Raw genomic sequence first — 25,904 nt, 5'->3', positions numbered from 1 at the left:
ATTGTGTGAGATTGCAGAGATGGTGGTGTGAGTTTGGGTTTTGTGGGGGTCCTGGCACAAACGTATGTGCGCTATTGTGATGAATAGTAGCCTATTGCACAATCGGGTGTATTAACTATGTTTGTGGAAACTTTCAGCCAAATCGGTCAAGCGGGTTTTGCGTGATTGAGGAACAAACATCCAAACACACAAACACACAAACTTTCACATTTATAATATTAATAGGATTTTTTAAAAACTTTTTTATTAATTTTTTAAATATTTTCTTTTCAGATGGTGTCCCCATAAGGTCATAAGAGACCTTTGGGGACATCTGATCACTTTTTCTTTGTTAGGGAGGCTGATTTCCCCTGCAAATGGGGCTGGTACATTTAGCCCCAGTTGCAGGAGGAATACAGCCTTCTGCACACTGTTCTTAGACTTACAGAGCTGATCTGGGTCCTGTAGGACCCAGCAGCTCTTGTAAGACACTGTTCCCAGTGAATCACGTGACCGCCAGGTCAGAGGGTGGCCCCATCATGGCGGTGCGCATAGCTGTGTATACAGCGCTCATTGAGCGCTGTATACACAGCGATCGAGAAGGCAGGGTAGGTATTAAACCTTCCCTGCCTTCTCTCTGGAAACTCCGGCTGAAGTTACAGCTGGCTCCCAGTATCAGCAGCTGCACAATATCATGCAGTTGCTTTGTTCTTACAGCACGTACCGGCACATCCTGTCAGAACAAGACAACCACTTTCCAGACGTAAATAGTCTACGGGCGGTCCGGAAGTGGTTAAAATGCAATATTTTTCTACAGCCCACAATAGAAATTGAAACATTAATAAAAGTATTTATGAGCCATAATTAGTACTAAACTCACTAATGCTTTTGGGGTTTAAAGGGCTATGCATCTTTGAAGTGGTACTCCCTGCTATGTCCATACAGGCCACACGAGACAAATTACATGACTTTAGATGTTAAAGAGGACCGCTCAGTGTCATGGCTTTGCAGTAAGGAACACCCCCTCTGAATGTATAGCTCTACACACAGTACTGTCAGTAGGGGCGTTCCCAGCTAGACTGTCATGAACGCCCTTCTGACAGTGAAGAGCTATCGGTAATTGCATTGATATTTCTTCCCCCAAGGCACATAACAGGAAAGCTGACAGTGTGCTGAATTCAGCAAACTGTTGGTTTGGCGGTATATAATACTGCATGTGCATGAGGACATGAAAGGTCTACTTTAAGTTAAGTTTAAAAAAAAGATTTGGGGAAAGAATTGAGTAGGAGCAGGAGATAAGAGAAGAAAGCCAGGCTTAGCTTAATGATGGAGACTAAAAGAGTATTCCAGTCACAGTAAGTTACATCTTATTCAAAAGATAGGGAGTAACTTACTTATTTTTTGGGGTCCGATCACTGGGACCCAACAGAATTACAAGAATGGGGTACTTTGTACCCAAGTTATTAATGGAGCAGTAGAATGGACAGCACACTCCACTCATTCCAATGAGACTGCAGGAGATGTCAGCAAGCTTACCAAGTCGTTTAACCCCTTTACGCTATTTCACATACATGCACGTCAGGGAATGTGGTTCGTTCCCGCATTTGCTACGTGCCTGGCCAGTGACCCCAGGCTGCCTGCAGCCCCCACATACCTGGCTGATCCTGCCTTGTTTTGGAGGAAGTTAGTCTATGCGTCTGCATAGACTAACTTCCTCTATAGACTGCAATACAAGTGCATTGCACATCTATAATGCTGAATCAGCGATCCAGTGGATCACTGGTTCAGGTCCCCTAGTGGGACATCAATAAAAAGTAAAAAAGAAAAAAATAATAATAATAATTTTAAGTGTATGAAAAATAATTAATCAAGCAAAGAAATAATGACTTTTTGCCATCTCACCTTATTAAAATGCTATAAAATATGATCAAAAAGTCACACATACCCCAAAACTGTACCAATAAAAAGCACAGATCGTCCCGCAAAAAATAAGCCCTCAACCAACTCTGTCAACTGAAAAAAAAGCTACACATCTCAGAAGATGGCGATGCAAAAATAATTGATTTCTTTCCCCAAATAGTTTTTTGTTCTGCAAAACTAGTAATGCATAAAAAACAATATAAATGAGGTATGCCGTAATCGTATTGACCCACAGAATAAAAGCCACATGTTACTTATACTCTATACTGGGTGGAAAAAAAATTAAAAGATAAAAAGCAATACCAGAATTTCTGGGGAGGTTTTTAATTCACCAATAAACAGTTAATAAAATTTATTCTATGGTTTATAGGCACCCAGAAATGTTGTCATTATAAAATTCATTTCATCCCGCAAAAAAACAAACCCTTATATGGCCACATCACCAGAAAAATAAAAAAAAATATAGCTTGTACATTGTGAAGACAAAAATCCAAAAAAATCACCAAATCATTAGAACACAACTGGCTGAGACAGGAAGGGAATGTATAAGCTGTGTATAAGCGTATATTAGCAGACACCCCAGATTTAGAGCTTACGAGGGAAATATACCAGAACTGACCCCCAAAGTGACTCCCCAATCTTAGGAGCTACTGGGGAATTTGGTGTTCCCAATGCACTCTGCACAGCTTATATATTCACGCTCCACCATCCGCTGTGCAGACATGTCTGGGATACTAATGCTCATTAGACCCCTGATAAATTTTTTGAGGGGTGCAGTTTACAAAATAGGGTCACTTTTGGGTGTTCCCAGTGTTTTGGTACACTAGGGGCCCTGCAAATGTGACATGGCACCTGTAAACTATTCCAGCAAAATTTGCTCTCCAAAAACCAAATAGCGCTCTTTCCATTCCAAGCCACACCATGTTCCCATACAGCAGATTCTGATCACATATGGGGTATTGTTGTGTTTAGGAGAAATTGTATAACAAACTGTGGGGTGCTTTTTCTCTTTTAACTCCTTGTGAAAATGAAAACTTTGGGGATAAAGTGACATATTGTTAATTTTTCATTTATACATCCCAATGTTAATAAAATCTGTGAAAAGGCTGTGGGGTCTAAATGCTCACTATACCCCTTGATGAATTCTGTGAGGTCCTTTTTGAGATATGGTGCCTGAAAATTATTCCAACAAAATCTGCTTTTCAAACACCCAGTGTCGCTCCTTCCCTTCCATGTGCTGCCGTGTGCCCAAAAATCAGTTTACACCCACATGTGGGGTATTTCCTAGAAATTGCATAACAAAATGTGAGAGGCAATTTTTCCTTTAACCCTTTGGGAATGTGTTAACTTTAGGGCTATATGAAAGTATTATAGAAAAAAAAATGAAATGTCTAAATTTCACCTCCATATTTTATTGTTCGTGAAATACTTAAAGGGTTAACAAACTTCCCAAATGCTGTTTTGAATTATTTGAGGGGTGCAGTTTTGAAAATGGGGTGATTTATGGGTGTTTCTATTATAGAGGCCTTTATAATCCCCTTCAGAACTGAAGTGGTGCCTAAAAAATGAGTTTGGGAAATTTTCTTGTAAATCTGGAAAATCGCTATTACACTTCAAAGCCTATCCATAAATAAAAAGACGATCAAAAGATGATGCCAATATAAAGCAGAGATATGGTAGATAATATTTATTAATGTATTTGTATGATATAACTATCTGTTTGAAAAGCAGAGCAGTTCACATTTTGAAAATTGCGATTTTTTGCAAATTTCCATCCAATTTTCTATTTTTTTTTAGATAATAAATAGACAAAGATCGATTTGATTTTAACACTAACATGAAGTATAGTGTGTCACGAGAAAAAAATCTCAAAATCACTTGTGTAAGTTAAAGCGTCTCAAAGTTATTGCCATATAAAGTGACACATGTCAGTTTTGAAAAATGAGGCCTGGTCTTTAAGGCACTTTTGGGCTGCTTCCTTAAGGGGTTAATGAATGGAGCGCTGCCCATCCTGTCATTCCATTTTTGATCACAACCAAAGCATTTTACTTACCTGAGTAATGGACAGCACCTATTCTGCATAGTGCTGGGGTTGTTTTTGAAAGTCAGTTACAGAACAGATTCACTTCTGCTTACTGTGTGCAATGTATGGAGGTTATTTTACACCCGCCATCTTAGAACAGAATGTAAAACTAAAGACAGAGCCTTAAGAGGGCTGAAAATTGCAAGATATAACATAGAATATAATAACAATAATTTTTCCATTGAAAAGTTAAGTAAGGTTTAAAGCCACAAAGTTACTTTCTGCAGCTTCTAAGGGTCAGTTCACATGTGGGCAAAGGGGCGGATTTTGACAGCGGATTTAGCTTCAAAATCCGCCCCTTACAATGGTGGTCTATGCAGACCGCCAGGCTTCTTTTTTCCGCTAGCGGCGGGCTGCCGCTAGCAGAGAAAAGAAGCGACCTGCCCTATCTTCAGGCGGAAGCCGCGCGGCTTCTGCCCCCGGCAGCACCCTCCTATGTCGGCTCATTCATTTGAGCCGACAGCGGAAGGGAAAGCCGCGACCGCGATGGTCGCGGCAGGCGGGTTTTGACCAGAGAGAGACGCGGCTCGCCGCGTCTCTCTCGGTGTCAAAACCCGCGCGGGCAGTTCACGTGTGAACTAGCCCTAAGTGTGCATGCACTTGTAGGAGCTCAGGCTGCCGGATAGTAGAGAATGTAGGAGCACTTTAAGTAAGAAAAGTGCCTGTTCTGTCATTTATCAAACCTGCACAACAGAAGTTCAAGAAAGAGGAGAGAGTGGGAAGAAGCAGGTTTCTTAAAGCCCAGAGCTTTTCCCTGACAGATGAGAATTGTGTAATTCTGTAGACTGCCTCATCTGTGTTTATCCTACGTTCAAACCCTCAACACTTCCTGCCGCCTCCAACTCAAGAACATGCATCAATGTTCTTGAGTTGGAGGCGGCAGGAAGTGTTGAGGGTTTGAACGTAGAATAGGTCGGAGTCCAGGGTTATCCCAAGGCATCGGACCCATGGGACAGGGGTAAGAGTAATTCCATTAACTTTGATAGATGGATCAGGTCGAGGGGCCATACAGTGTGGGGCGAAGATGATGAACTCCGTTATTTCTATGTTGAGTTTGAGAAAGCGGGAGGAGAGAAAGGAGGCTACAGCTGCTAAACAATCTGGAACTCTGGCCAACAGAGAGGTAATGTCTGCTCCAGAGAGATATATTTGCGTGTCATCAGCATAGTAGTGGTATTGAAAGCCATGAGATTCTATGAGTTGGCCTAAGCCAAGGGTATAGATGGAGAACAGGAGGGGTCCTAGGATGGAGCCTTGGGGGACACCTACGGAGAGAGTGCGGGTTGAGGAGGTGGTATGCGAGTGGGAGACACTGAATGTGCGGTCGGTGAGGTATGAGGAGATCCAGGAAAGGGCCAGTTCTGAGATACCAATGGATGAGAGAGTTTCTAGTAAGAGGGAGTGGCCGACTGTGTCAAAGGCAGAGGAGATGTTAAGGACAGAATAATGACGCTTGGCTTTGGCGGTTAGAAGATCATTAGCGATCTTGGTTAGGACAGTTACAGTGGAGTGACGGGGTCTGAAGTCTGACTGTAAGTCTGTCAAAGAGCAGGTTAGATGAGAGATAGGAGGATAGTTCTGAGTGGATGTATTGCTCAAGCAGTGTTGAGGCATACTGGAGCAGAGAGATGGAATGATAGTTGGCTGGGGAGGACAGGTCAAGGGATTGTTTTTTGAACATAGGAGTGACAGTGGCATGTTTGAAGGTGGAAGGGAAGGATCCATTGGTTAGGGATAGGTTGAAGAAATGGGTTAGGGCTGGGGTGATGACTTCAGTGAGGTTGATGCAGAGTTGAAGGCAAGGCCGAGTTTGCAGTGGAATGTATTTGGATGACACTTTGATTACACATCCAAATGCATTCCAAGATGCACTTACTTCTATAGGGGCTTCCAATCCATTTTGTTCTGATTACTCGGAGCAGGATAGGACCTGCTCGCTCTATTTTCATCAGAATGGAATAGACCATTGTATGCCCCCCCTCCAAGGACCATCTGAAAGGCACACTCTGACATGTGCATGCTGCAGATTTTATCCCTTTTTCAGTCCTTTGAAAGATGGAATGTATAGTAGTAAATGTACTTTTATTTCGTAAAGTATATTGTAAAAGTTTGCTCTCCTCGCCTGCACTACGGATTTATGAAAAAATAAATAAAAAGTATCCTTACACTTTAAGTAGTATTTACAGTGCATTCCTGTGCCAGTACTTAAATACCTAACAAAAACTATTTAAAATTAAAAGGTAAATTACATTATGTAAAGATTATGCACCAGATTTCTTCGAGGATTTGTGCATTCTATTAGCTCTTTGTGAATTCATTTTGGTATTCATTGCACCTATAAAAGGTATATTGTTTACTTACATGTGGATCTAGTGAATCTTCATTATGTTGTAGGCCAAAATATTCTCTTTCTTTTACACTCATGTAATTGAAGACCATTTCCAACAGTGTCTGTCCAGTGTCTTGTTTCTAGAAATAAAACAACCATTATTTTTCTCTGAAAAGAAAACAATAAAAGGAGTGAAAATAGAAAATTCGAACGGTGCTGGAAGCAGTGAATTGGTGCCTATGGATGCTGAGACTCTGATTTGGTGGAGGTTGTGAAAAGTCATTTTTAATGTTTTTTATTATTGTGATATGGTAAATCAAATTATGTATATGATTATTACACTTATGACCACTCTCTTGTGTGCCCGTTACCTCTTGTGTCACTCCCTCTACCTCATAGATTGTAAGCTCTTGCGAGCAGAGCCCTCAGTCCCATTGTGTGAAATGACTTTCTTTGTAATGTATCTTTCTGTCTGTATTTGAACCCTACAAATTGTACAGCGCTGAGGAATATGTTGGCGCTATATAAATAAAATTTATTATTATTATTATTATTATTACTAGGGCCCAGCAGGAACTTTTTTTATATTTGCTGGAAAATTCTGCATTTGCTGTAGTTTTTGACACAAATCAACATTTTTTTTTTTTATATATATAAGTAGCCTTCAGAGTTATCTGTTAATGGTAGTACATGTTTTATTTGTTATAACATTGGATATACTTGTAAGGGGGCGTTCACACTACCGTTGGTGTCCGACAGCTAGTGTCCGATGCTAAGGTTCGCGCAAAATCTTGCGCGGACCTTAGCATCAGACACTAGCTGTGTCCGTTACAATTTGCATTGAATTAAAGGGACATCGGGTGCGTTCTTTTACAGTCTGTGTCTGTCCTTAAGTGTCCCTTCATAAAGATGTCTGATTTTTCAAGCGGACAGCAAAATCCTACACTATTGAAATTGATGATACAGTCCTATGAAAAAGTTTGGGCACCCCTATTAATCTTAATCATTTTTAGTTCTAAATATTTTGGTGTTTATAACAGCCATTTCAGTTTGATATATCTAATAACTGATGGACACAGTAATATTTCAGGATTGAAATGAGGTTTATTGTACTAACAGAAAATGTGCAATATGCATTAAACCAAAATTTGACCGGTGCAAAAGTATGGGCACCTCAACAGAAAAGTGACATTAATATTTAGTAGATCCTCCTTTTGCAAAGATAACAGCCTCTAGTCGCTTCCTGTAGCTTTTAATCAGTTCCTGGATCCTGGATAAAGGTATTTTGGACAAACAATTCAAGTTCAGTTAAGTTAGATGGTCGCCGAGCATGGACAGCCCGCTTCAAATCATCCCACAGATGTTCAATGATATTCAGGTCTGGGGACTGGGATGGCCATTCCAGAACATTGTAATTGTTCCTCTGCATGAATGCCTGAGGATTTGGAGCGGTGTTTTGGATCATTGTCTTGCTGAAATATCCATCCCCGGCGTAACTTCAACTTCGTCACTGATTCTTGAACATTATTCTCAAGAATCTGCTGATACTGAGTGGAATCCATGCGACTCTCAACTTTAACAAGATTCCCGATGCCGGCATTGGCCACACAGCCCCAAAGCATGATGGAACCTCCACCAAATTTTACAGTGGGTAGCATGTGTTTTTCTTGGAATGCTGTTTCTTTTTGGACGCCATGCATAACGCCTTTTTTTTTATAACCAAACAACTCAATTTTTGTTTCCAAAATGAAGCTGCCTTGTCCAAATGTGCTTTTTCATACCTCAGGCAACTCTATTTGTGGCGTACGTGCAGAAACGGCTTCTTTCTCATCACTTTCTAATACAGCTTCTGATTGTGCAAAGTGCGCTCTATTGTTGACTGATGCACAGTGACACCATCTGCAGCAAGATGATGCTGAAGCTCTTTGGAGGTGGTCTGTGGATTGTCCTTGACTGTTCTCTCCATTCTTCTTCTCTGCCTTTCTGATATTTTTCTTGGCCTGCCACTTCTGGGCTTAACAAGAACTGTCCCTGTGGTCTTCCATTTCCTTACTATGTTCCTCACAGTGGAAACTGACAGGTTAAATCTCTGAGACAACTTTTTGTATCCTTCCCCTGAACAACTATGTTGAACAATCTTTGTTTTCAGATCATTTGAGAGTTGTTTTGAGTAGCCCATGATGCCACTCTTCAGAGGAGATTCAAATAGGAGATCAACTTGCAATTGGCCACCTTAAATACCTTTTCTTATGATTGGATACATCTGGCTATGAAGTTCAAAGCTCACTGAGGTTACAAAACCAATTTTGTGCTTCAGTAAGTCAGTAAAAAGTAGTTAGGGGAATTCAAATCAATAAAATGATAAGGGTGCCCATACTTTTGCACCGGTCAAATTTTGGTTTAATGCATATTGCACATTTTCTGTTAGTACAATAAACCTCATTTCAATCCTGAAATATTACTGTGTCCATCAGTTATTAGATATATCAAACTGAAATGGCTGTTGCAAACACCAAAATATTTAGAACAAAAAATGATTAAGATTAATAGGGGTGCCCAAACTTTTTCATAGGACTGTAGTCTCATCCTAGAACGGAATGCATTTCATGCAGACTTTCTCCCACCAGCACATTGAAATTTTTTTTTTGTTTCTTTTCGCAAATCAAGAATTCAGAATTGCCTATAAATTTAGAAAACAAAAATCGCTCTAAGGGTGAATTCACACTGAGTAAACGCTAGCTTATTCTGAACGTAAAACACGTTCAGAATAAGCGGCGTCTAAAGCAGCTCCATTCATTTCTATGGGAGCCGGCATACGAGCGCTCCCCATAGAAATGAATGGGCTGCTTCTTTCACTCCGTGCAGTCCCATTGAAGTGAATGGGGAGTGCCGGCGTGTACGCTCCGGCATGAGCAGAGCTTGCCGTATACGCCGGCACTCCCCATTCACTTCAATGGGACTGCACGGAGTGAAAGAAGCAGCCCATTCATTTCTATGGGGAGCGCTCGTATCCCCGCTCCCATAGAAATGAATGGAGCTGCTTTAGACGCCGCTTATTCTGAACGTGTTTTACGTTCAGAATAAGCTAGCGTTTACTCAGTGTGAATTCACCCTAAGGGTGAATTCACACTACGTAAAACACGTTCAGAATCAGCGGAGTATAAAGCAGTTCCCATTCATTTCTAGGGGAGCCGGCATACGAGCGCTCCCCATAGAAATGAATGGGCTGCTTTTTTCACTACGAGCACTCCCATTCAAGTGAATGGGAAGTGCCCGCGTGTACGGCAAGCTCTGCTCATCTGCTCACACGCGGGCGTTCAGAATAAGCTGCCGTTTACGTAGTGTGAATTCACCCTTAGGCTACATAGCAAAAAAAACAAACCAAACCAAAAAACACTGCAGAAAAGAAAAAAAAAAGTATTGCAAAATTTTTCATTGCATTTTCTCAGCATTTTTGGCCACTGTTATACCTATACAGAAAATGCCAGCATTTCCGCAGGTATAATTGACAGTCGTTTTTGAAAAAGCAGCTTTTCCGCTGTTGATTAAAAAAAAAAATCCAATGTGTGGATGAGATTAGCCAGAATTAGAGATGAGTGAACACTGTTCGGATCAGCCGATCCGAACAGCACGCTCCCATGGAAAATGAATGGAAGCTTAACCCCCCGTGTGCCAGCCGCTTCCATTCATTTCTATGGGAACGTGCTGTTCGGAACGGCTGTTCCGAACAGTGTTCGCTCATCTCTAGCCAGAATCCCATCCACTTTGCAGGTACTGTAAAACACAGTGTTTTTTGCTATGGCTTTTCCACTAAGGACAAAATGCTATGTTTTCGCAATTTGGGGCCCTGGCCTCAGTCCTTTCATTCATGAAGGTGAAATGACTTTTCAATTATAACTGATTAAAAACAAAAAGACATGTGAGAAAAAGCATTGCAACTAAAGATGGGAATGAATGTCCAGGAGCATACTCACTGCACAACTTTGAAGCGGACCTTTCATGTCCACATGAAAGTGCAGTTTTATATACCACTAGAAAGCCAACAGGGCTTTCACGGAATGTGCTCCAGCACAACATCAATAAAGGGTGTTCCATAGACCATAGAATTGTACTGGGGGCATTCCTCATAGCTCAGCCTCATCGATGGGCGGTAAGGAATGCCCCCTCTTACAGTACAAGACTATGTTAAGGTACACTCAGCTAACAGCTGAGTGATGGCACTGAGCTATGAGGAATGCCTTCTGAAAAGTGGGGAGATGTCGGTGCCAAAACTAACGGCATCGATATCTTCTGCACCAGGGCACATACCAGGAAAGCCGACACTGCGCTGAACTGAGTGCACGGTCAGTGTTCTAGTGATACATAAAACTGCACTTTGATGAGGAAATAAAAGGCCTCTTTGAAAAGCACCTATCATGTCCCCAAGCACATACAGTTTTATATACCACTAGAAAGCTGACAGAGCGCTGAATTCAGCACTCTGTTGGCTTTCCCGTTTTGTGCCCTGGAGCAAGTGATATCGATGCCATTACCGATAACTCTTCACTCTCAAAAGGGCATTTCTGACAGTCTAGCCAGGCTGTGAGGAACGCCTCTCCTGACAGAACTGTCCATAGCTCTGTACTGTCAGAGGGGGCGTTTCTTACCGCCCAGCCATGACGCTAAGCTGTGAAGAACGCCCTCCCAGTACTAGTCTATGGATAAATACTGTCAGAAGGGGGGGGGGAGGGGTTGTTCCTCACAGATAAGTGTCTTGGCTGGGTGCAAAGGAATGCTCCCTCTGGAAATACAGAGCTATGGACAGTACTGTCAGGAGGAGAATTCCTCACAGCCCAGCTAGACTATCAGGAACGCCCTTCTGATAGTGAAGAGATATGGGTAACGGTACCAATATCTCTTGCCCCGGGGCACATAATGGGAAAGCAGACAGTGTGCTGAATTCAGTGTACTGTTTGCTTTCCAGCAGTATATAAAACTACATGTGCCTGAAGACATGAAAGGTCCTCTTTAAAGACTTACAAGACAGTGAATAATGTCTGCCAATCATTTTAAAATGTTTCTACTAGAGATGAGCGAACAGCATTCGATCGAATAGCTATTCGATCGAATATCAGGCTATTTGAGATATTCGATTCCAATCAAATACCATGCAGCAAACGCAGTAAAAATTTGTATCCCCTCCCACCTTCTCTGGCGCTTTTTTTGCACCAATAACTGTGCAGGGGAGGTGGGACAGGAACTACGACAACGTAGGCATTGAAGAAAAATTGGAAAAAGTCGTTGGCTGCCGAAATCAGGTGACCTCCGATTTTTAAGAATATCTATCTGTACTTTTAATCCAGTAGAGGGAAGGCCCAATCGCATTAATGATTGCCATAGGCAACTGGTGCAAAATATGATGGATATGTTTCCATCAACTCTCGTTGGCGGCAGAGAGGAGAGTTCCTCCAAGAGGCTAACAACTGCCATCCGGTCCACACCCACCAGGGGCACACTTTCCAAGGTCTGGGACACGTTAATGGCACCCCCTCGCCAAACTACCGCCACTGAGGGGCCTAGTGACACCAGGAGGGACAAGTATAGACGCATGTTGCGGGAGTACCTGGTCGACCACAGCCCTGTCCTCTCCAATCCCTCTGCGTCCTACACTTATTGGGTCTCCAAGTTGGATTTGTGGCTGGAACTTGCACTGTACGCCTTGGAGGTCCTTTCCTACCCTGCCGCGAGCGTGCTATCGGAAAGGGTCTTCAGCGCAGCCGGTGGCATCATCACGGATAAGCGCAGCCGGCTGTCAGCTGACAGTGCTGACCGGCTGACTTTCATCAAAATGAACAGCCACTGAATAGACCCATCATTTTCATGTCCACCAGTGTCAAGCACCCCGACATGAAGTTTCATGTGTGTGCTCAACCTCTACAATTACTCCTCGTCCTCCACCATAAGTGTTGCACAATTCTGCTCCTACTAGGTTCAATCCACTCTGATTCCCCCAAACTCTGCTGGATAGAGGCTCAATCCACACTGATTCCCCCAAACTCTGCTGGTTAGAGGCTCCACTCACCCCAAGGGCCAAAAACACGGCTGGTGAAAGGCTCAACTCACCCCAAGGTTCAAAAGGTAAAACACTGCTGAAGACTCGATCACAGTAAATGCTCTTATTTATCTCCAATTCAATCTCTGAATGAACTGCTCTAAAAGATGGCCTAGGCACTGCGGCAATAGCAATCACTGGGTTTTCCTGTTCTGGTTCCAAAGAATCTTGTACCTTACTTGAAGAAGAGACAATCTTAGGCTGACTGCTGGTTACTTGTGCTGCAGCATTTGGAGTTGGGTCTGTCAGCCTTGTGATGAACTCCTCACACACACATCCACAATGACAGTTAAGAGTGGGTACTGTTGGATTTCACATTGCCTATTCCATCTGTGTTTGTCATGGGCAACATGATTTAAAGGGGTGCTTGGTAATGTTTCTTTATCTTAAAATTTGGGTTTCTGGCAATACAATTGGGGAGGAAAGAAGGTTTCCAGGTATTTTTCCACTTTCCATAGAGGTTGTATGGAGTGTGGAAAGTGTGTAGTTGATGGTCTGTTATGGTGGGGTAAAACTGTGACTTGGGCATGTTAGATTCCCCCAGGCATGCTTTCCCTGCTGTCCCAGTTGCATTCCAGAGGTGTTGTCATCATTTTCTGAGGTGTCATAGTGGACTTGGTGACCCTCCTTAGTTGAATAGTGGTTTCCCCTGAAACAAGCATTTCTTCCTCATAGACTAAAATGGGATTCGATATTCGTTCGAATAGTCGAATATTGAGGGGCTATTCGAAACAAATATCAAATATTTCACTGTCAACTCATCTCTAGTTTCTACCACATGACTTTAATTCCAGAACTTTAAGGTAGGGTTCACACTACTGTTGGTGTCTGTTTAAAAAAAAATAAAAAATGGACACCTATCATAACGGACACAAACGGACAGTAACTGATGGCTTTCTCTAATACACAGAAAAGTCCTGCATGTAGGATTTTTTTGTCTGCTTGAAAAAACGGACATGGTTGTAAACGGACACTAGAGGACACAAATGGATACTAAAGGACACAAATCCCATTGAAATGAATGGAAATTGCAAATGACCAGCTAGTGTCAGTTTCTAAATTCTTGTACGGACAATAACCATGGACACTGCTGAGCAGACACCAACGGTTGTGTGAACGCCCCCTTAGTAAATATATTTTCATTAATCTAAGTGTACATTCTGATGACATTGTTGCTTAGGAAATTGTCTTTGGACAATGGCTGAATTTTCTATTTGGCTACAACTTACCTATCACCCAGGATACTAAATGACATTTTTTTAACACATTTCTTTGTGAAATATTACTACTGTTTTTATGTAATTAAAAAATGAAGATATAATTTTATTTTAGATATGTTCTTATGAATTCAATAAAGTGGAACCCCTTTGAGCATTTTGATGTACAGATGTGTACTAGAGGTTAAAGGGGCTCACCAGGGGTTTCAGACAAATATTGAGGGACAAATGTTATTGCTTGTATAAAGAATACAATTTGCTCAATATACTTTCTGTATCAATTCTTCACGGTATTCTAGATCTCTGCTTGGTGTCATTCATTCTGATTACTTCCAGTGGATAAAGATCAGTCCATGGTCATGTGATAAGCTCACAAGTGCACAGCTCATTATAGTCACAGCATCTTTGTTCCCATTACATAACTATGGACTGATTTTCATTAATTGGAAATAAGTAGAATAAATGACAGCAAGCAGAAATATAGAAAATTGAGGAATTGATAAAGAAAGTATATTGGAAAATTGTATAACTTTTAATTATACAATAACATTTATTCCTTAATATTTGTCTAAAACTGGACAACCCTTTTAAGGATATTTAAGGACATACAGGTAAGACGGGTACAACTGTGTGGTGCAGGAAACACCTACCTAACAAGATTGGCAAAGGAAACTTGCTCTCTCTGTTTCTCTCTACACCCAGGGAGCAATTTTTTTTTTATATTGTAGACAGACAACAAGACACCTTGTAGCCAGTTACAGGTATATAGCTAATGGAGTGCTTCCTAAAGAAAATATCCTAGTAATTTAAAAAAGTATGACTTTCAGCACTCCAAGTTGTCCATCTACGTCAGGGGTGGGCAATTAATTTTCCCATAGGGCCAAATGAGAAATTGTAACGGTTCTAGAGGGCCATGCACGCCGTGGCAAATTTAGCTCCAACCACTTCTCTGCTGACTCTGCCCATTCTCAATCATTTTTCCATGTGCCCCAAAAAGTAAAATCCTCCTACAGTCACCCTAACATTATACCCCCCACATTATAACGTTTCCCTCAAAATGTCCCACAGTATTAAGTCCCTCTCCTGGTGCCCCAGTATAAACCAGCAGAAACTAGAGGGGACATTAAACTGGGGCAGCTGGAGGGGAACATTAAACTGGTGGCAACTAGAGGCAGTCATGTCCCCCTCCAGCTACCTCCACGGTTTAATATCCTCCTCCAGCTGCCCCAGTTTAATGTCACCCTCCATCTGCCCCCTAGTTTAATGTCCCCTCTCCATGTGCATTCAGTTTAACTGCCCCCCTACATCTTCCCCTAGTCCCCCCCTTTTGCTCACACATGTTGTCTCTTCTCTCTTTATTATCCAGCAGCCCCCATTGCCGGCAGCTTGCAGCAAGCACACAGTCCCATGTGGCTCCGCCCACTAACAAGTCATAGCCTATCCTGGTGATAGGCTGTGATGACATCATCACAGGTCCTTGAAAAAACTTCCACTAGCTATGCGGGCCACATAGAAGCAGTCAGAGGGCCGGATGTGGCCCACGGGCCGGACATTGCCCGGGTCTGATCTACGTGCATACCATCTACTTATTAAACCTGCAATAGGCTGCACTGCCATTGCTAAGTAGATGGCATGCAGGTAGACAGACTGAGAGAAACATTGAGGATGCCACATTCCAGTGTGAAGATTGTGGCGTCTTCTAGCAGAGCATCATGGAGATTTCTGAGAGCTAGATCTGATAATGATGACATCTTAATAACAGGCCATTGATATGAAGATGTACTTTGCCAATGAAAACTACAACATTTCCTCATATGGCTAAACTGATGGAAGAAGGGGGTACTGAACATTGAAGCAGATTTACTAATACTGTCTAAAAGTTAGCCAGTACAAACTTAGATCAGACAGTCTTAAACTGTCTTGATGCTATTTGATATATCCTTATCAGACTGTCCAGTCTAACTTTATACCAGCTATTAGTTGACTAATAACTATTAGTATACACCTTAGTTTTTGGTGCACAGGGTCGCGAGTTTGGACGCGTTTACTTTCCATGAAGCCATGCCCATTTTTAGAAATACAAAAAAAAAAAAAAGAATCACAAAACTGTTGTAAAAATATAACATCTTTATTAATGCATATGAAATGCATAAAGAGTAGAGATGAGCGAGTAGTACTCGATCGAGTAGGTATTTGATCGAATACTACGGTATTCGAAATACTCGTACTCAATCGAATACCACTCGCTATTTTAATGTAAAAGTTCGATGCAGAACCAGAATTGATTGGCCGAATGCTATACAGTCGGCCAATCAACACTGGTTCTTCTCCTACCTTTAGAAGTCTTCTCCCTGCAGCTTCCCCGCGGCATCTTCCGGCTCTGCATTCACTCTGTCAGGCATCGGGCCTGGGGTAGTGAATTCAGTGCGGGCATGTGCAGTCGGCTCTGCCCAGGCCCGATGCCTGGCAGAGTGAATTCAGAAGACTTCTCGGAGGATCCAGCCCGACCCTCACTCGTGGACTTGGTAAGTATAATTTGATCGAATGTTGCCTACCCCTGAAACGAGCATTTTCTCCCCATAGACTATAATAGGGTTCGATATTCGATTCGAGTAGTCGAATATTGAGGGGCTACTCGAAACCAATATCGAACCTCGAACATTTTACTGTTCGCTCATCTCTAATAAATAGTCAAAATACAAAAATATATATACGAAGGGGGAATGAGAGTGATAATACACTCATAAAAGTACAAAAAGATATGCAACAGACCAAAATAAAGGCACCAAAAGGATGGTATATAATTACAAATACATGGGTATAGCAAGTCTTATATAATCAATGATGCAATCCTCCAATACATAATACGAAAAGAATGTGAATGCTATAAATAAGAATAAAGAAAAGGGGCCACTTTAATTATAATAACAACCAATGACAAACCCACACATGTAAACGTCAAGACCACCAGATTCTGCGTCAACCCAACGCGCTTTTCGCCAATACAGGCTTCATCCAGGCTCCGTCCTATTTTATATGCATTAATAAATATGTTATATTTTTACATGAGTGTATTTCTAAACAGTGGTTTCTAATGTCATTTTGTTACTATATATGGTTTATTCATGCACCTTTTTACTTCAAGTTGTAAAAGTTTGTAAAATGCAAAATGTAAAATGATAAATGCAGAACAAGGCATGTCAAATTTTCTTGGCACAAGTTACGCCAGAATTCTGTTATATTTTGCATGATAAATCCCCCCCCCCATTGTGTGTTAAAGGTCCAAAAAAGAGGTAGCACCCTTAAGTTTTATCATCATAATGAAATATAACATTTTAAAAAGATTACATCATGATATAAAAGTCACTGCTTTTGATATGCAAACCACATAACATTCAGTATTACAGAACTTTGCATTCCAACTGACGGCAAAGTCTATTTATAGTGAAAATAGGAATTTATTAGGGAATTGAAAATAAAATGAATCATTCAGTTTTTAAGTCAACCAACTGACGGGTGAATTATACAAAATTAAAGCTCAAAATACTGTCAAAACATAAGTGAGCAGTATAAATAAAATACACAAAAGAAAATAGAGAGGGGCACTCGGCTAGAGAAAGCACTTAGTGCGTGAAACGATAGCCGCCAAACACTGCAGACATATCTCTTGCCCTAGGCTTGCTGGAATACAGTACACATTTTACAGACCTGGTGGATGCCACCCTCTTTTCTCTTTTTTGCATTGTTGGAATTGGAATAGTGTTATCTTAAAGGAGATGTGCACCACTTTTTGGGATCCTTAAACTTCACCTCCATTATGTTGCTACCATTATTTATGTGGATGAATAAGGTAGTGACACTCTTAGGCTTGGTTCACAACTGCGTTCCGTGAGCGCCTGTGAGCGTTTTGTGGTCTCCGCAGTGAAACAGTTTTTTTTTTTAACCAGACATAAAGTCCTGCTTCTCTGGCTTTGTGTCCGGTTAAAAAAAACAAAAAACGGCTTCGCCTCGGTGTCCAGAAGACACTCATGGGCTTGAAAAGTGACTGCTGATTTCAGTCTCCTGTCCAGTTTCGCGGACAGAAGACGGAAATCTGAAAGCGGAGACTGGGGCACAGATGTGAACCTGCCCTTACACCCCATAGTTTGTTTATTTTTCTGTTAACAGAGCCATATGAGGGTGTAATACTTGTGGGATAAATTATTCCTCATAATGGTACCATTTATTATTCTGTACACTGTACTGGGAAGCTGGAAAAAAATTCTGAATTGGGTGGAATTCTGGAAAAAGTGCATTTATATGACTTTCTTATGGACTTCGTTTTTACACCATTCACCATATAACGTACATGGTATCATGTACACACTTAATAAAGGGAACCTACCCCGAAACAGGTTGTGTGTTGGGACTTAAAAGGATTATCTATTTCAAGAGCTCAGATGCAAGTACAGAGTTCATAGTATGCAGCATAGTAATATGCAGCCTCTAGAAAGTGTTTTTAGTTATATCTGAAGAAGAAGCTCAGAGGAAGCTTCGAAACGTCATATTCTGTCATCATTATGAGTTAGCCATTAAAAAAGGTATCACCTACTGAAGACTTAAAAAGTTTTTTTGTTTTTTTTCATATTTCATAACCACTGGCTAACACGGTACCAAAACAAACATTTAGAGTTCATAGTAGTCAGAATAGAGAGAAGCAGAAAAACTGAACCTAATGACTGCTGCCATAGAAACTGTAGCCAAACTGCTACACACCCAGTATGAGCCAAATCCAGTCTCAGAACATTTTCACCAGAACTCCTAGTGGTGGAGATGGACTTAGCAATCCCTGAATGGACTTTGACAAGACAGAGGAATGTGTCACAAATTGATGAACCGCAAGCAAAAGCCAGAGAGCAAAATCACAACCAACACCCCAAAGAGTAAATGACACAGCAGAGTCGTTAGCGTAAATAACAGTGAAGTACAGAAGCGAGTGACGGAAGGAGAGGTAGAGGTATGTAGTCAAAGTCAAATGCCAGAGAGAGTAAGTTCAGCAGAGTCGCAATCCAAAGAGATGTCCAGGTACACAGTCCGATGGTCGGAGCAAGAGAAACAAAAGCAGCAATCACAAACAGGAGATAACAGGGACGGGAGCTAAAACCAAGGAGAAATCAATAGCCAGCATGGAAAAGAGAAATGGAGGGGATTATAAAGACCCAGAGCCTGGCATGCTTAAAGGTGCCACAGCAGAAGTCACAACCCTAACAATCTACTGGTAAGCGCCGACATCTTTCTATTTTTTCCTGGGGATCCTCATCTTCTCCATCTTCTGTGTTTTTGGCAAACAAAGACTGAGATTGCTCAGAGCTTAAAGGAACTTGGTGCTTTTTATTTAAAAAAAAAAAGAAAAAAAAAAGCACATTTGTTTTTTAAAACAGTACATCTAATGGACACAGGTGCACAGCTTGTTACATGACAGAGCTCGGATTACTGTGCTGTGACTGCAACAAACTATGAACCTGTGTTCCCACCAAATGACCATGGACTGATGGAATGACAGCAATCAGAAATCTAGAAAATCATGAGGAATTAATACAGAAAATATATATTGGAAAATTCTATACCCTTTCTTTATATAAAAATTAACATTTATTTGCTGAAGCTGCATAACTCCTTTAAAAAGGCAAGCTATTAAATAGTTCCGTGAAAACCCACTCTCAATAGTAAAACCCACTTGTCAATTTATTCATTTATTCGCGATTCGCTGGGCATTGGCGCTCAGATAAACCTAGTAAAGGCTTTCCACAGCAAAATTACTGTTCACAGAAGATTCCTATGAACTTCTAAGTGTGCACTCACATATGTACAGAACACCTATCAGTGTCCCCAGTATCCCTCTGGCGTGATGAATATGAGCCAGGTGAAAGCGGATGACAGAACAGATGCCAAAGTTTTCTATGGGATCGGTTCTAGCACAAGAGGCATCGGTTCTGGCACCACATGGCTCCAAATCTAAGCCTCAGCCAGATGGAAAAAGGCTACCTGCAACATTTTTTCTCCAGTCCCCTTAAAACTTCTTCAGGGCTGGATGCACACCAGGTGCTGTCTATAGATGGATGCGGTAGCACCGGTGTTCAGCACAGTTACAGTACAGTAGTGTAGCTAGCAATTGCAGGCTTCATGTTATGGTTTTGATGCAAAGTCTCACAAAAGCAACAGCAGGAGTTAACTGATAACAGAGAGCAGTAGAGACAGATATTTAAAATCAGCACAGTACTGTTAGCCAAGCCAGACCCCAGACGCCTTCACCAGAGCACTCCGCAAGGCCAGATGGACTTGAATCTGAAAGTCTGAATTGTCACCAACAGAAGGCTGTACCAATAAACGCACTGCAAGCTGAAACCAAAACAAAACTCACTATTGATTTACAGAGCAGACCGGGAGCTGGTGAACAGCGGTACAGTCATGGGTCAGAACCAGGAGAGGACGTTAGAGGACAGAATTTAGAAGAGGTTAGAAGACAGAAGTGATATCAAGAAACAGGACAATGGTCAAAATCCGAATGAGCATGTCACAAGCCTCTTCAGCTATCTGGACCAACCCAGGAAAGATAAAGCCGCCGAATTGAGACTCCTGACAGTGCCCACTCCCCGTTTTAAAAGGGACCACCAGACCCTTAGTTCTCAAAACACTTCTCTGATTTTTTAATATATTTTTTTAAAAAGTAGATTTGTCGCATAGAATTAGTTTCCCTTCTCTAAAACACACTGGGATTTTCAGGTGATCCTGATCCCAGACTGCATTGTTAAGCTGGGTTCACACTAGCGTAGGTGTCCGATAGCTAGTGTCCGTAGCTAATGTACGCGGAAGATTTTAGCATCGGACACTAGCTGTGTCCGTTTACAATTTTCATTATTTTAAATGGGATATTATGTTGTGTCCTTTAGTGTCTGTGTGTGTCCTTAAGTGTCCATTTACAAAGATGTTGGATTTTTCAAGCAGACAGCAAAATCCTACATGTATAATTATTATCATTATAATTATTTACAGAATCTAGAATGTCCTTAGTTAAAGACAAGGTATTACAAGATATAGAAAAGATCAGCAAGGGAAAACAAGAAGCATGATATTTAGAGCTCTATTTAACCAGCTCCCCTTATTCCTAGTCAAGTACTAGATTATGTCCACAAAGGTAATATTAACAGGAGTCACTAGAGGAAGCATAGAGATCCTCAACTGTTTAGCAACCAGAGAGACTAAAAAATTGGCTGCAGAACCATACCCAATAAATACTTTCCCAGCAACCATTTTACCATTAGCTGATACCTGTGGAGATGACAAATTTTTCTGAGACAAACTAGGAAATAACTGGTCCCCTAGGTGGCTCTCCTGTGAACCCCCTAGGCGCCGAAGTCTTTCTTGACTCAGATATTTAGGGCAGTTCTTAAGCCAGTGATTGGCGTCTCCGCAATAGAAACAAAGTCCTTTCTGTCTATGATAAACTCTCCGGTCAGGAGTAAACATAGTGAATTCTTGCTGCAAAGGTTTAGGGTGTGATTCAGGACTCGACTGGAGGCAGTGGAGTGGAGTCCAAAGACTTACATAAACGCTAGTCCAAACAAATAGCAAGAGTAATGGTTTAATCCAGAGATGTAGGTTGCGGGTAGTCTACCAAAAAGCCTTTAATGGTGGTAGACAGGCCCTAATGGAACTGGCAACGGAGAGCGAGATATTTTCAATGAGAGTGAACTGACCACATTCAGAACTCAGAACATTAACCTACCACAGGGCGGCGACCATGGTGAAGGATAATCAGATTAGATTCAGCAATGGCTGAAGGTGAAGTTCATTGTAGAGTAAATCTAGCACAGTAAAAGAAAAAAAAAAAAAACGGTCCACATAAAACATTTCTAGAGCATGGGGATTTAGTGAAAAGGCTCATGCTTGAGGGCCACCCTGCAAAACCTGTTGCTGCTCATCACCTGAAGATTAAGGTTGGAGACGAAAATACAGCTTGCAGCTTTCAGGAAAAATAAAGTGTGCAGATTAGAATAAGGGCTCGTTCACATCAGCGTTGTGAACTCCGTTCTGCAGGTTTCCGTTTCCTGCATAAAACAGAGGCAGGAGACGGAAACCTGCAGGAGTCTCTCTCACCCATTCATTTGAATGGGTGAGAGAGATGTCCGGCCATGAGCGGCGGTGAGCGTTTGGCATGCAGAAGACGGAAAGCACAGAATGGAAAGAAGAACGCAGGTGTGAACCTAGCGTTAGGCTAGAACTGAAAAATTTGAATAACAATGTTACATACATAAGAAAAACCTTTATGATCAGAGCTCTTTATCTTCTAACTGCTTAGCAATACTTTTCTAATTTTAGCTAACGAAGTTAAACTAATAAAATTAGAAATCCAGATAACTATCCCCTCTCCCAACCAGTTCTCCTACTGGACTGTTATAAAGTCAAAATACTTTTTCTTCTAGCTTTCTGCAAGCACCTTGGTTCAGTCTATCTTAAGGTTACACAACATCCAAAAACACAAACAGCACTAGGGCACTGCATTTGTACCGTAAAGTATAGTATATCTAAGTATTGTACAGAGTTAAAGGCCAATGATGCCACATCAATCATAATGCAACATACAGTAAATGCATACTTAAAAATTACAATGCTATTTTTATTTATTATTATTATCTTAAATTTGATTTTTTTATTGAGAAAAATTTTCCAACGTATAAAGTCCAACAACAAAACAAGGGTACAGAAACAATGGCCTGGTCAGACCATACAAAAGAAAAGAACAGAGCAAATTCACGACTAGCTGTCAGAATAACATAAACAATCTTTAGGACGTAAAAGACTCATGAGAGGAGCGCCCAGCATCACCTCTTTCATCTTTGCCCATCTCCAGTTAGCAGTATCATCCCACCTGAATCTAAGCTGCTCCAAAACCGCTGATGCAAAATATTTTTGACATCTGGGACTCCCGCTCCCCCTTGAGACCAGGGCCTAGACATGACTTGAAATCGGACTCTGGACCTTTTGCCCTCCCATATAAAATGGGACAGGATACGTTGAAGCTTAGCTAGGTAGGGATCTGGTATAGAGATGACCAGCATGTGGAATAAATATAAAATCAGAGGCAGTGCCATCATCTTAACAATGGCGATCCTACTCGGCCAAGACAGCATAGGCTTAGCAAAATTGGCTAAGAGGGAGGACACCTTAGACAACAGTGGACAGTAGTTTACAGAGAACAAATTGGAGCTAGGGGACGTCAGGGTGATGCCTAGATATGTAATACAGTCGCCCTTCCACTGGTAAGGGAAGTTAAGTCGGAGGTCATCTCGTAGGGAGGGTAGAATGAGAATAGGCAGAATTTGAGACTTGAAAGGATTTACTTTATAATAAGATACTTTTCCAAATTTTTCAAGGATGGTAGTAGCAGCCCGCAGAGAAGACACAGGGGAGGTCAGTGCTAAAATGACATTGTCTGCGTACAAACCTATTTTATGTTGTCTCTGGCCCACAATGATGTCTCTGATGTCTCCATCCATTCTAATTAATTCTGCCAGCGGGTCCTTCACTAAGGCGAAGATGATGGGGGAAAGGGGACAACCTTGGCGAGTAGAAATAAATATCCAGCTCACCCTTAATTAGAAATAGTCCTTAGTCTAGGCTGCTCGGATGTAGATGGACTCAAATCCACTTGAAACGCAATTGATAGTAGAGAATCCAGTGTCACCAGGTCATATTAAAAATAAACTTTTTTTATTGATCCATTTAAAAAGGATTTACAGCATACCAGCTAGATGGCAAGTATATATGCATGCAGTTGTATGGCTACGCGTTTCGGAACAATAGTTGTTCCTTCGTCATGACGCAGATGTACAAGGAAAGTGAGCGGTGGATTGGGGCGGCCCTGCTGGATGCAGCGCTGCTCCAGCGGCTGCCCCTCACCCTTTGCAGAGAGCAGGTCTCCCTGCCTGCTCTCTGCCTGCTCCGCCCCCTCCTCCCTCCACTCCGCCCCCTCCTCCCCACACGCCAGGTGACGTGGCCAGGTAATCCTAGGTAGTCCTACGCGATCTCACAAGACCGCTGCGCAGGCTGAAAAGCAGAAGTAGGTAAGCTTTTGCAGAAGAAATTGTGATTTTTCAAGTATTTAACCCCTAGGGGATAAATACTAGATTTATGATGGGGGGGGGGAGTGCTGGGGGAGGGGGTGCTGGGGAAGGGGGGCTTTTTGATGTCTGTCTGGCCCTTCCTTGGGCTTGAGGACTGTTTTTTTTCGCACCCACCTTGTAATTCTTTCACTTGGGGGTTAATTGAAGCATTACAGTCTGTAGTGCTCCTATTAACCCCCAAGTGCAAGAATTGCAAGTGGGTGGGAAAAAACAGGGAGGGCCAGACATCCATAAGCCCCCCTCCCCCAGCCCCATCCCCCCCAGCACGCCAACCCTTCCCCAGCACTCCAACACAATAATGGTGTCTGCCAGCTTTAACTGAGGTGCCATTTTACCGGCAATCGCAGGCACCCGGAGCAAGATTCGGGGCCTGCGTGCATTTTTATGGCAGCCGGGAGCCTTGTGAGGCTCCAGCCTGTCATTCTATACTTTCCATTGTAGGCTACTCTATGTAGCCTGCAATAGAAATGCCGGATTTTTGCGATGCATGGTATTAGTGATCAGTCCCCTAGGCCCTAGCCATTAGCTGCTGTGTGTGGCCCTCGCAACAACCTCTTGTTACTCATGTGGCCCTCGGGGTACCCTGAGTTTGACATGCCTGTTCTAGGGGCTCTGCAAATGCACATGGCACCTGAAAATTATTCCAGCAAAATCTGCCCTTTAAAAGCCAAATAGCGCTCTTTCCATTCCAAGCCCCACTATGTACCCATACAGCAGATTATGACCACATATGCGGTATTGCCGTCTTCAGGAGAAATTGTTTAACAAACTGTGGGGGGCTTTTACTCCTTTAACCCCTTGTGAAAATTAAAACTTTGGGGATAAAGTGACATTTTAGTCATTTTTCATTTACACATCCCAATGTTAGTAAAATCTGTGAAACAGCTGTAGCGTCAAAAAGGTCACTATACCCCTTGATGAATTCTGTGAGGGGTGTAGTTTCTAAAATGGGGTCACTTTTATGGGGTTTCCATTGTTTTGGTATTCTAAGGACTCTGCAAATGAGACATGGCGCATTAAAATTATTCCAGCAAAATCTGCTGTTCAATCACCCAGTGTCGCTCATTCCCTTCCATGCACTGTCTGCCCAAAAATCAGTTTACACCCACATGTGGGGTATTTCTGTACTTGGAAGAAATTGCATGATAAATTGTCAGATGAATTTTCTCCTTTAACTGTTTGTGAATGTGTTAATTTTAGGGCTATATGAATGTATTAGTGAAAAAAAAATGAAATTTCTAAATTTGACCTCCACATTATTTTTATTCTTATGAAATGCTTAAAGGGTTAACAAACATCCCAACTGTTTTGAATAATTTGAGGGGTGCAGTTTTGAAAATGGGGTGATTTATGGGGGTTTCTATTATATAGGCCTTTATAATTCCTTTCAGAACTGAAGTCATCCCTAAAAAATTAGTTTGGGGAATTTTCTTGTAAATCTGGAAAATCGCTGTTACACTTGTAAGCCTTGTTATGTCCAAAATAAATTAAAAGACGATCAAAAGATGATGCCGATATAAAGCAGAGATTTATGTGATAAAATTTCACATTTTGAAAATTGCAATTTTTTCCAAATTTCCATCAAATTACCTACTTTTTTTTTTTATAAATAAATACAAAAATATTGATTAGTGTTTACCACTAACATGAAGTATAATGTGTTACGAAAAAAACTATCTCAAAATCACTTGTGTAAGTTAAAGCGTCTCAAAGTTATTGCCGTATAAAGTGACATGTCAGTTTTGAAAAAAGAGGCCTGGTCCTTAACGCACTTTTGGGCTGTGTCCTTATGGGTTTAAAACAAAAATTACAAAGATACTAAAAGGAGGTTATCCCATCATATCTCTCAGCATATATATTTAGTGAGAACAAAGAATGCAAGCCAATGCTGTCTATAGTCCTGTTATTTCTGTGTTTAGGATTTACGTTCAGATTTTGTCCCCAATTATATGGATAAAGTAATTACAGCCCACATAAGCAGTAGGCCGACAAATTATTTCTTTCATAAATACACCTTTAGTAAGACTGAAAAAGTTCTAGAAGATTAGTCTATACAATCAGGATATTAGTCATCACCAAACTGAAATGTCAGGTTTCATTATAGCCCACGCAGATCCACAAC

The 25,904-nt window shown here is 41.5% G+C and overlaps 1 protein-coding gene across 2 annotated transcripts in view; it reads right to left on the bottom strand.

Annotated features, from left to right (window-relative positions):
• Positions 1–25,904, bottom strand: part of PTPN3 (protein tyrosine phosphatase non-receptor type 3) — a 247,473-nt gene that overhangs the window by 147,513 nt on the left and 74,056 nt on the right. For both annotated transcript variants that reach the window (XM_075270995.1, XM_075270996.1), the window contains exon 3: positions 6,344–6,451. In XM_075270995.1, the coding sequence (XP_075127096.1) occupies positions 6,344–6,451 (108 nt within the window). The remainder of the gene's footprint in view (positions 1–6,343; positions 6,452–25,904) is intronic.

Source organism: Leptodactylus fuscus, chromosome 4 (assembly GCF_031893055.1).
Source record: "Leptodactylus fuscus isolate aLepFus1 chromosome 4, aLepFus1.hap2, whole genome shotgun sequence".
Lineage (NCBI taxonomy): Eukaryota > Metazoa > Chordata > Amphibia > Anura > Leptodactylidae > Leptodactylus > Leptodactylus fuscus.
Note: the sequence above shows the minus strand (reverse complement) of the source record. Positions and strands in the feature narration are given on the sequence as shown.